Source organism: Trematomus bernacchii, unplaced genomic scaffold, assembly GCF_902827165.1.
Source record: "Trematomus bernacchii unplaced genomic scaffold, fTreBer1.1, whole genome shotgun sequence".
In the NCBI taxonomy this organism is placed as follows: domain Eukaryota; kingdom Metazoa; phylum Chordata; class Actinopteri; order Perciformes; family Nototheniidae; genus Trematomus; species Trematomus bernacchii.
The window spans coordinates 11,792-24,604 of NW_022987494.1; the positions used below are offsets into that span (position 1 = coordinate 11,792).

Here is a 12,813-nt window from a genome sequence, read left to right on the forward strand (position 1 = left end):
ATTACAGTTTACATAACTATCCACATGAACAGGTACCAACAGCTTCCGATTGAGTAGCATCCAACCGAGCTTTCAAAACATTTAGTGGCACCAGATTGCTCAGTTTCCATTTCATTTGCAGACTGTTCCAAGACAGAGGAGCTGCTCATCTAAATGCTATCTTCCCTAAGACAGTCCTAGCAGTTGGCACATTTAATAAAACCACAGCATGCGAGTATTTCTACTTATACTAAAGTACCAGGTCTGAGTACTTCTACCTTTATTAAAGTACAATATCTGAGTACTTCTACCTTTACTAAAGTACAATATCTGAGTAGCCTACTTCTACCTTTATTAAAGTACAATATCTGAGTACTTCTACCTTTACTAAAGTACCAGGTCTGAGTACTTCTAACCCTCTGCACTTAAGGAACTGGTCACACCCTTTGTTCATTAATACACATTCTCTGGTAATATTGTATCCATAAACAGATGTAGAGAATGACTGCAGACCGTCAGTCAGCTGTACCTGCACAGGTAGATAGAGCTGTACCTGCACATGTAGCTACAGCTGTACCTGCCGGGTATGTTCATTAATACCCTTTCTCTGGTCATTTTTAATCCATAAACATATCAGATTAACTTTATTTTTGAGAAGCTATGCGTTAACTCTCCGGTGGGAAACACAGGGCGGAACTAATGTTCCTGTCTGTGTTTCCTGTGGGGACGAGTTCGCGGTTGCACGCGGGAAGCCTGTGAGATGGCGGTCGTCACCGTGTAGTTCTGAGAGAATAATAATAATACATTCATCTGTTTTATATAAATATATACAGACAGATACAGAACATGGAGGGTAAGCCCAACCTGACCCTGGTGTTCCAGGCGGTGCAGGCCCTGTACCACGACCCGGACCCGGCGGGGAAAGAGAGGGCCTCCGTGTGGCTGGGGGAGCTGCAGAGATCGGTAAGAGAGGACCGGGGGGAGAGGGGAGACTAACCGGGGAGAGGGGAGAGGACCGGGGGGAGGACCGGGGGGAGGACCGGGGACACGAGAGAGAAACTGCGGGGAAACGAGAGGGCTAGCTGCAGAGAGACACACCGGGGAAATCAACCGGGGGAGGGGAGGGGAGGGGAGGGGGGGGGGTGAAGAAACCGAGAAAACGTGCTGAAACATGCGGAAACATGGACTAGAGGGTTAGACCCAGAGACCAGTGAGGACCGGGAGGAGGGTCTATTCCGGGCAATCGGACCGGGTTTCTGTGGTTCCTCTGGTCCGGTAGAGAGACCGGAGGATCCGAAGTGCGCAGCTCAGAGCCGCTAGCATCAGAGCTAAGCTAAGCTAAATGAATGGACCACACAGGCTGCATATACAGATCACTGTTAGCTGTTCGCTGCTGCCAGGAACATCATGGAGGCGGCTTGTTAACGTGATTTACTGCAGTTTAGATCCGAGTTTCTGTCCGAGGTTCCGGTCTCTGAGGAGTTCAGCGGGCCTACTAGCATGTTAGCTTTGTTAGCATGTCTGGTGTCAGTCAGTAAAGTTAACACAGCTAAAGATAGCCTGTTAGCACGTTAGCATGTCTGGTGTCAGTCAGTTAAGTTATCACAGCTAAAGATAGCTTGTTAGATCTGTTAGCTCTGTTAGCATGTATGGTGTCAGTCAGTAAAGTTATCACAGCCAAATATAGCTTGTTAGCTTTGTTAGCAGTAAAGATTCTGCAGCTCCTCGGAAAGACATGTTAATAACTCGCATGTTAATAACTCGCATGTTAATAACTCACATGTTAAAAACCAGACTCTCCACCCATAGATTTCTGAGAGACGCGCTGATTAAACAGTTACACGTGTTGGTTAATGAAAGATTCATAATATCATCACACAGGTAAAGGTAGTAGGCTCTGTCTCTGAAGAACCCTGAACATCTGATATACTGTAAATATAACTATGAACTGCTCATGTTGGAAAATGAATCAATAATAACAACAATAATAATAATAATACTGAGGCAGCTGAGGGGCAGTTTGTTTCAGGGCGGGGCTCAAACCACTTCCTGTTTCTATCTTTAGTCACTCAGGTAACTCCTACCTGCTGTGTGTTGGTGTGTGACCAACAGCACTGTGACACATCATCAACAAACATCACATGATTTGTTTACAGTCAGCTGTACCTGCACAGGTAGATACAGCTGTACCTGCACAGGTAGATAGAGCTGTACCTGCACAGGTAGATAGAGCTGTACCTGCACAGGTAGATACAGCTGTACCTGCACAGGTAGATAGAGCTGTACCTGCACAGGTAGATACAGCTGTACCTGCACAGGTAGATAGAGCTGTACCTGCACAGCCTCCTCCATTCATTAGACTGAGCCAATGAGAGGCAGCGGATTAGATGTTTAAATATGGGGGCGGGGCTTAATGGAAACACAACGTGGTTCTGTTGATACAGGGTCAGCCTCTTGTGAAACCACAGAACAAGAACACCCTGCATGAGATGTTTAAACCATCATTTTATTTTGAACGGCTCTTGTGTTTGTACTCTATATAATATATATATATATATATATATATATATATATACATGTGTGTGTAATAATAAAACAGGGCTTTAGCTGCTTATGGTGCAGAGACAAAAGCTGCTGTGTTGATGACATCACTTCCTGTCCCGCAGATGTACGCCTGGGAGATCGCGGACCAGTTGCTGCAGCTGAAGCAGGACGTGGAGTCTTGTTACTTCGCTGCTCAGACCATGAAGATGAAGATCCAGACGTCCTTCTACGAGCTTCCCCCCGAGACCCACAATGCACTGCGAGACTCTCTGCTGACCCACATCCAGAACCTCAAAGACCTGTCGCCCATCATCGTCACACAGGTAACAGATAACTAGTTCCTCTACAGGTAACAGATAACTAGTTCCTCTACTGGTCAAGATAACTAGTTCCTCTACAGGTAAAGATAACTAGTTCCTCTACAGGTCAAGATAACTAGTTCCTCTACATGTCAAGATAACTAGTTCCTCTACAGGTCAAGATAACTAGTTCCTCTACAGGTAAAGATAACTAGTTCCTCTACAGGTAACAGATAACTAGTTCCTCTACAGGTCAAGATAACTAGTTCCTCTACAGGTAACAGATAACTAGTTCCTCTACAGGTCAAGATAACTAGTTCCTCTACAGGTCAAGATAACTAGTTCCTCTACAGGTAAAGATAACTAGTTCCTCTACAGGTAACAGATAACTAGTTCCTCTACTGGTAACAGATAACTAGTTCCTCTACAGGTAACAGATAACTAGTTCCTCTACTGGTAACAGATAACTAGTTCCTCTACTGGTCAAGATAACTAGTTCCTCTACAGGTAACAGATAACTAGTTCCTCTACAGGTAACAGATAACTAGTTCCTCTAAAGGTAACAGATAACTAGTTCCTCTACAGGTCAAGATAACTAGTTCCTCTACAGGTAACAGATAACTAGTTCCTCTACAGGTAAAGATAACTAGTTCCTCTACAGGTAACAGATAACTAGTTCCTCTACAGGTAACAGATAACTAGTTCCTCTACAGGTAACAGATAACTAGTTCCTCTACAGGTAACAGATAACTAGTTCCTCTACAGGTAACAGATAACTAGTTCCTCTACAGATAACTAGTTCCTCTACAGGTAACAGATAACTAGTTCCTCTACAGGTCAAGATAACTAGTTCCTCTACAGGTAACAGATAACTAGTTCCTCTACAGGTAACAGATAACTAGTTCCTCTACAGGTAACAGATAACTAGTTCCTCTACAGGTAACAGATAACTAGTTCCTCTACAGGTAACAGATAACTAGTTCCTCTACAGATAACTAGTTCCTCTACAGGTAACAGATAACTAGTTCCTCTACAGGTCAAGATAACTAGTTCCTCTACAGGTCAAGATAACTAGTTCCTCTACAGGTAACAGATAACTAGTTCCTCTACAGGTAAAGATAACTAGTTCCTCTACAGGTAACAGATAACTAGTTCCTCTACAGGTAACAGATAACTAGTTCCTCTACAGGTCAAGATAACTAGTTCCTCTACAGGTCAAGATAACTAGTTCCTCTACAGGTCAAGATAACTAGTTCCTCTACAGGTAAAGATAACTAGTCCCTCTACAGGTCAAGATAACTAGTTCCTTTACAGGTCAAGATAACTAGTTCCTCTACAGGTCAAGATAACTAGTTCCTCTACAGGTAAAGATAACTAGTCCCTCTACAGGTCAAGATAAGTAGTCCCTCTACAGGTCAAGATAACTAGTCCCTCTACAGGTCAAGATAACTAGTCCCTCTACAGGTCAAGATAACTAGTTCCTCTACAGGTAAAGATAACTAGTCCCTCTACAGGTCAAGATAACTAGTTCCTCTACAGGTAACAGATAACTAGTTCCTCTACAGGTCAAGATAACTAGTTCCTCTACAGGTCAAGATAACTAGTTCCTCTACAGGTCAAGATAACTAGTTCCTCTACAGGTAACAGATAACTAGTCCCTCTACAGGTCAAGATAACTAGTTCCTCTACAGGTCAAGATAACTAGTTCCTCTACAGGTAACAGATAACTAGTTCCTCTACAGGTAACAGATAACTAGTTCCTCTACAGGTAACAGATAACTAGTTCCTCTACAGGTAAAGATAACTAGTTCCTCTACAGGTAACAGATAACTAGTTCCTCTACAGGTAACAGATAACTAGTTCCTCTACAGGTAACAGATAACTAGTTCCTCTACAGGTAACAGATAACTAGTTCCTCTACAGGTAACAGATAACTAGTTCCTCTACAGGTAACAGATAACTAGTTCCTCTACAGGTAAAGATAACTAGTTCCTCTACAAGTAACAGATAACTAGTTCCTCTACAGGTAAAGATAACTAGTTCCTCTACAAGTAACAGATAACTAGTTCCTCTACAAGTAACAGATAACTAGTTCCTCTACTGGTAACAGATAACTAGTTCCTCTACTGGTAACAGATAACTAGTCCCTCTACAGGTAACAGATAACTAGTTCCTCTACAGGTAAAGATAACTAGTTCCTCTACAGGTAACAGATAACTAGTTCCTCTACAGGTAACAGATAACTAGTTCCTCTACAGGTAACAGATAACTAGTCCCTCTACAGGTAACAGATAACTAGTTCCTCTACAAGTAAAGATAACTAGTTCCTCTACAGGTAACATATAACTAGTTCCTCTACAGGTAACAGATAACTAGTTCCTCTACTGGTAAAGATAACTAGTTCCTCTACAGGTAACAGATAACTAGTTCCTCTACTGGTAAAGATAACTAGTTCCTCTACAGGTAACAGATAACTAGTTCCTCTACTGGTAAAGATAACTAGTTCCTCTACAGGTAACAGATAACTAGTTCCTCTACAGGTAACATATAACTAGTTCCTCTACAGGTAAAGATAACTAGTTCCTCTCCAGGTAACAGATAACTAGTTCCTCTACAGGTAACAGATAACTAGTTCCTCTACAGGTAACAGATAACTAGTTCCTCTACAAGTAACAGATAACTAGTTCCTCTACAGGTAACAGATAACTAGTTCCTCTACAGGTAACAGATAACTAGTTCCTCTACAGGTAAAGATAACTAGTTCCTCTACAAGTAACAGATAACTAGTTCCTCTACAGGTAAAGATAACTAGTCCCTCTACAGGTCAAGATAACTAGTTCCTCTACAGGTAAAGATAACTAGTTCCTCTACAGGTAACAGATAACTAGTGCCTCTACAGGTAAAGATAACTAGTTCCTCTACAGGTAACAGATAACTAGTTCCTCTACTGGTAAAGATAACTAGTTCCTCTACAGGTAACAGATAACTAGTTCCTCTACAGGTAACAGATAACTAGTTCCTCTACAAGTAACAGATAACTAGTTCCTCTACAGGTAAAGATAACTAGTTCCTCTACAAGTAACAGATAACTAGTTCCTCTACAGGTAAAGATAACTAGTTCCTCTACAGGTAACAGATAACTAGTGCCTCTACAGGTAAAGATAACTAGTTCCTCTACAAGTAACAGATAACTAGTTCCTCTACAGGTAACAGATAACTAGTTCCTCTACAGGTAAAGATAACTAGTTCCTCTACAGGTAAAGATAACTAGTTCCTCTACAAGTAACAGATAACTAGTTCCTCTACAGGTAACATATAACTAGTTCCTCTACAGGTAACAGATAACTAGTTCCTCTACAAGTAACAGATAACTAGTTCCTCTACAGGTAACAGATAACTAGTTCCTCTACAGGTAACAGATAACTAGTTCCTCTACTGGTAAAAGATAACTAGTTCCTCTACAGGTAAAGATAACTAGTTCCTCTACAAGTAACAGATAACTAGTTCCTCTACAGGTAACATATAACTAGTTCCTCTACAGGTAACAGATAACTAGTTCCTGTCTACTAGTAAACAGATAAATAGTTCCTCTACATGGTAAACAGATAACTAGTTCCCTCTAACAGGGTAACATGATAACTAGCTTTCCCTTCTACATGGTAAAGATAAAACTAGTTCCTCTACCAGGTAACAGTAACAGTTCTACTACAAGGTAACTAGATACCTAGTTCCTGCTACAGGGTAACAGATAACTAGTTGTCCCTCTACAGGTAACAGATACTTAGTTCCTCTACAGGTAACAGATAACTAGTTCCTCTACAGGTAACATATAACCTAGTTCCTCTACAGGTTAACAGATAACTAGTTCCTCTACATGGTAACGATAACTAGTTCCCTCTACAGGTAAAGATAACCTAGTTCCTCTTACATGCGTAACAGATAACTAGTTCCTCTACAAGGTAACAGATAACTAGTTCCTCTACATGGTACACAGATAACTGTTCCTCTTACAGGTTAACAGATTAACTAGTTCCTTCTACAGGTATACAGATAACTAGTTCCTCTACAGGTAACGATAACTCGTCCTCTCCAGGTAACAGATAACTAGTTCCTCTACAGGTAAAGATAACTAGTTCCTCTACAGGGAAAAGATAACTAGTTCCTCTACAGGTAACAGATAACTAGTTCCTCTACAGGTAACAGATAACTAGTTCCTCGACAGGTAACGATAACTAGTTCCTCTCCAGGTTAACAGATAACTAGTTCCTCTACAGGTAACAGATAACTATTTTTTTTTTTTTCCTCTACAGGCTTTTTTTTTTTTTAACAGATACTTTTTTTTTTTTTTTTGCTTCCTTACAGGTAAGATAACTAGTTCCTTCTACAGGTTAACAGATAACTAGTTCCTCTAACAGGTAACAGATAATCCTAGTTTACTCTACAGGTAACAGATCAACTAGTTCCTCTCCACGTAACAGATAACTAGCTTCCTCTACCGGTAAAGCTAAACTAGTTCCTCTACAGGTAACAGATAACTAGTTCCTCTTACAGGTTCAAGATAACTAGTTGCCTCTACAGGTAACGATAACTAGTTCCTCTAAGGTTAACAGATAACTAGTTCTCTACAGGTAACAGATAAACTAGGTTGCCTCTACAGGTAAAGATAACTAGTTCCTCTACAGGTAACAGATAACTAGTTCCTCTACAAGTAACAGATAACTAGTTCCTCTACAAGTAACAGATAACTAGTTCCTCTACAGGTAACAGATAACTAGTTCCTCTACAGGTAACAGATAACTAGTTCCTCTACAGGTAACAGATAACTAGTTCCTCTACAGGTAACAGATAACTAGTTCCTCTACAGGTAAAAGATAACTAGTTCCTCTACAGGTAACAGATAACTAGTTCCTCTACAGGTAAAGATAACTAGTTCCTCTACAGGTAACAGATAACTAGTTCCTCTACAGGTAACAGATAACTAGTTCCTCTACAGGTCAAGATAACTAGTTCCTCTACAGGTCAAGATAACTAGTTCCTCTACAGGTAAAGATAAACTAGTTCCTCTACAGGTAACAGATAACTAGTTCCTCTACAAGTAACAGAATAACTAGTTCCTCTACAGGTAACAGATAACTAGTTCCTCACAAGAACAGATAACTGTCTACAGGTAAAGATAACTAGTTCCTCTACAGTACAGAATAGTTCAACAGAAGATAACTAGTTCCTCTACAGGTAACAGATAACTAGTTCCTCTACAGGTAAAGATAACTAGTTCCTCTACAGGTAACAGATAACTAGTTCCTCTACAGGTAAAGATAACTAGTTCCTCTACAGGTAAAGATAACTAGTTCCTCTACAGGTAAAGATAACTAGTTCCTCTACAGGTAAAGATAACTAGTTCCTCTACAGGTAACAGATAACTAGTTCCTCTACAAGTAACATATAACTAGTTCCTCTACAGGTAACAGATAACTAGTTCCTCTACAGGTAAAGATAACTAGTTCCTCTACAGGTAACAGATAACTAGTTCCTCTACAAGTAACAGATAACTAGTTCCTCTACAGGTAAAGATAACTAGTTCCTCTACAGGTAAAGATAACTAGTTCCTCTACAGGTAACAGATAACTAGTTCCTCTACAGGTAAAGATAACTAGTTCCTCTACAGGTAAAGATAACTAGTTCCTCTACAGGTAAAGATAACTAGTTCCTCTACAGGTAAAGATAACTAGTTCCTCTACAGGTAACAGATAACTAGTTCCTCTACAAGTAACATATAACTAGTTCCTCTACAGGTAACAGATAACTAGTTCCTCTACAGGTAAAGATAACTAGTTCCTCTACAGGTAACAGATAACTAGTCCCTCTACAGGTAACAGATAACTAGTTCCTCTACAGGTAAAGATAACTAGTTCCTCTACAGGTAAAGATAACTAGTTCCTCTACAGGTAACAGATAACTAGTTCCTCTACAAGTAACAGATAACTAGTTCCTCTACAGGTAAAGATAACTAGTTCCTCTACAGGTAAAGATAACTAGTTCCTCTACAGGTAACAGATAACTAGTCCCTCTACAGGTAACAGATAACTAGTTCCTCTACAGGTAACAGATAACTAGTTCCTCTACAGGTAACAGATAACTAGTTCCTCTACAAGTAACAGATAACTAGTTCCTCTACAGGTAACAGATAACTAGTTCCTCTACAGGTAACAGATAACTAGTTCCTCTACAAGTAACAGATAACTAGTTCCTCTACAGGTAACAGATAACTAGTTCCTCTACAGGTAACAGATAACTAGTTCCTCTACAGGTAACAGATAACTAGTTCCTCTACAGGTAACAGATAACTAGTTCCTCTACAGGTAACAGATAACTAGTTCCTCTACAGGTAACAGATAACTAGTTCCTCTACAGGTAACAGATAACTAGTTCCTCTACAGGTAACAGATAACTAGTTCCTCTACAGGTAACAGATAACTAGTTCCTCTACAAGTAACAGATAACTAGTTCCTCTACAGGTAACATATAACTAGTTCCTCTACAGGTAACAGATAACTAGTTCCTCTACAGGTCAAAGTGTCTCTGAACCTCTTTCCTGATGTCTTTATCCAGTTAATCAAAGTGTCTCTGGACCTCTTTCCTGATGTCTTTATCCAGTTAATCAAAGTGTCTCTGAACCTCTTTCCTGATGTCTTTATCCAGTTAATCAAAGTGTCTCTGGACCTCTTTCCTGATGTCTTTATCCAGTTAATCAAAGTGTCTCTGGACCTCTTTCCTGATGTCTTTATCCAGTTAATCAAAGTGTCTCTGAACCTCTTTCCTGATGTCTTTATCCAGTTAATCAAAGTGTCTCTGAACCTCTTTCCTGATGTCTTTATCCAGTTAATCAAAGTGTCTCTGAACCTCTTTCCTGATGTCTTTATTCTGCTATTCCTCAGCTGGCTCTAGCTATCGCAGATCTGGCTCTCCAGATGGCCTCCTGGAAGGGATGTGTTCACACACTCATAGAAAAGTAAGAATTCACACGACTTCACAGCAGAAAGATAACACAAAGATAACACAAACTTCACCTGCACTAATGTTGACCTGTAAGAAGGCGTGTCCTGACTCACCTGTCCGTATCCCCCCCCCCTCCCAGGTACAACAATGACATCAGCTCGATGCCCTTCCTCATAGAGATCCTCACCGTTCTGCCGGAGGAGGTCCACAGCCGCTCTCTGAGGATCGGAGCCAACCGGAGGACGGAAATCATCGAAGACCTGGCGTACTACTCCAGCACCGTGGTCACGCTGCTGGTCAGTAATATATATATATATATATACTTTGTTTAAATATAGTGTCAGACTCGCGCTAACCCCCCTGCTGGGTTTGTTTCAGACTTCCTGTGTGGAGAAGGCGGGCACGGAGGAGAAGATGCTGATTAAAGTGTTTCGCTGTCTGGGGAGCTGGTTCAACCTGGGAGTCCTGGACAGCAATTTCATGGCCGGGAACCAGCTGCTCATGGTCCTCTTCCAAGTCCTGGTGAGTAACACTGATAACCCTAATCTCTGAACCCCCTGGAAACGTGTGCTTCCTGTTGGATGTCCATTAAAGACGTTTACATACAGAAAGGCTGTGGTGGATTCAGAAGATAAAGCTCCTGATGGGTCCGTTGGTCCTGTCTCTAACGGACATGTTGCTTCTGTGTTTCACAGCAGAGGGATGAAACCTCCACAAACCTCCACGAGGCGGCGTCTGACTGCGTCTGCTCGGCGCTGTACGCCATCGAAAATGTTGACACCAACATGGGTCTGGCCCTGCAGCTCTTCCAGGGTGTACTGACGCTGGAGACGGCGTACCACATGGCGGTGGCTCGGGAAGACCTGGACAAGTGAGGACCAACTGGAAACTGATTCTGATTGTGCTTAGAACCAGCCCCATCAGCCCCACTCACTCTGACCTCTTTCTTCAGAGTCCTGAACTACTGCCGGATCTTCACCGAGCTCTGCGAGACCTTCCTGGAGACCACAGTCCGGAGTCCGGGCCAGGGGATGGGAGACCTGCGGACCCTGGAGCTGCTGCTGATCTGTGCAGGACACCCGCAATACGAGGTACAAATACACCAATAAAATCACAGTTTCACGGTGCGTTCAAATGTCATTACATTCTCAGTTCTATCCTTCGTTTTTACATTTGGGTCTCTGTTCTGATACAGGTGGTGGAGATCTCCTTTAACTTCTGGTACCGACTCGGAGAACATCTGTATAAAATAAACGATGCCGCTCTTCACACCATCTTCAGACCGTACATCCAGCGACTTCTGCACTGTTTGGCCCGACACTGTCAGCTGGACCCAGACCACGTGAGTCCATCAGAACTACCTCTGATCCTCCACTTCCGGTTTAAGAACCATGCGTAGGGTCAAGAGAAACGGTCTTTAGTCTGGATTAGACACTTCAGTCGTTTTGGTTCTGTTCCTTGGTTGTGGGTAATTGTGAATTCTCTGGTTGTGTAACTCTGACCCAACAGGAGGGGATCCCGGAGGATACGGATGATTTTGGAGAGTTCAGGATGAGAGTCTCTGACCTCGTCAAAGACGTCATTTTTCTGGTTGGATCCATGGAGTGTTTCTCTCAGGTAACTGAAACAGTGCTGTACCTCCTACTCTGTTCTGTACCTCCTGCTCTGTTCTGTACCTCCTACTCTGTTCTGTACCTCCTACTCTGTTCTGTACCTCCTACTCTGTTCTGTACCTCCTACTCTGTTCTGTACCTCCTACTCTGTTCTGTACCTCCTACTCTGTTCTGTACCTCCTGCTCTAAAGATGTTCTGTACCTCCTGCTCTGTTCTGTACCTCCTGCTCTGTTCTGTACCTCCTACTCCGTTCCTCCTGCTCTAAAGATGTTCTGTACCTCCTGCTCTGTTCTGTACCTCCTACTCCGTTCCTCCTGCTCTAAAGATGTTCTGTACCTCCTACTCTGTTCTGTACCTCCTGCTCTGTTCTGTACCTCCTGCTCTGTTCTGTACCTCCTACTCCGTTCCTCCTGCTCTAAAGATGTTCTGTACCTCCTGCTCTGTTCTGTACCTCCTACTCCGTTCCTCCTGCTCTAAAGATGTTCTGTACCTCCTGCTCTGTTCTGTACCTCCTACTCCGTTCCTCCTGCTCTAAAGATGTTCTGTACCTCCTGCTCTGTTCTGTACCTCCTACTCCGTTCCTCCTGCTCTAAAGATGTTCTGTACCTCCTGCTCTAAAGATGTTCTGTACCTCTCCTACTCTGTTCTGTACCTCCTGCTCTGTTCTGTAACTCCTGCTCCGTTCTGTAACTCCTGCTCCGTTCTGTACCTCCTACTCCGTTCTGTCCTCCTGCTCTGCTTCTGTACCTCCGTGCTCTGTTCTGTACCTCCTGCTCTGTTCTGGTACCTCCTACTCTGTTCTGTACCTCCTAGCTTCTGTTTCTGTACCTCCTGCTCTGTTCTGTACCCCGTACCTCCTGCCGCTGTCTGTACCTCCTGCTCTGTTCTGTACCTCCTACTCTGTTCTGTACCTCCTACTCTGTTCTGTACCTCCTACTCTGTTCTGTACCTCCTGCTCTGTTCTGTAACTCCTGCTCTGTTCTGTAACTCCTGCTCCGTTCTGTACCTCCTACTCCGTTCTGTACCTCCTGCTCTGTTCTGTACCTCCTACTCTGTTCTGTACCTCCTGCTCTGTTCTGTACCTCCTGCTCTAAAGATGTTCTGTACCTCCTACTCCGTTCTGTACCTCCTCTGTTCTGTACCTCCTGCTCTGTTCTGTACCTCCTGCTCTGTTCTGTACCTCCTGCTCTGTTCTGTACCTCCTGCTCTGTTCTGTACACCTATCTGTTCTGTACCTCATGCTTGTTCGTACCTCCTACTCTGTTCTGTACCTCCTGCTTGTTATGTACCTCTACTATGTTATGTCTCCCTGCTGTTCTGTACCTCCTGCTCTGTCTGTACCTCCTGCTATGTTCTGTACCTCCTGCTCTGTTTCTGTACC

General features: G+C 42.7%; 1 protein-coding gene across 1 annotated transcript; it reads left to right on the forward strand.

The window, feature by feature from the left end:
* Nucleotides 1-673: 673 nt before the first annotated feature.
* Nucleotides 674-11,435, forward strand: LOC117499076 (transportin-3; the record flags this gene model as incomplete). Its single annotated transcript, XM_034151363.1, is given in 9 exon segments — nt 674-942; nt 2,646-2,846; nt 9,758-9,831; nt 9,958-10,114; nt 10,197-10,340; nt 10,514-10,689; nt 10,771-10,909; nt 11,014-11,160; nt 11,328-11,435. Coding segments are annotated over 9 exon segments (1,263 nt in total), but the record flags the coding sequence as incomplete, so codon positions are not given.
* Nucleotides 11,436-12,813: the final 1,378 nt, after the last annotated feature.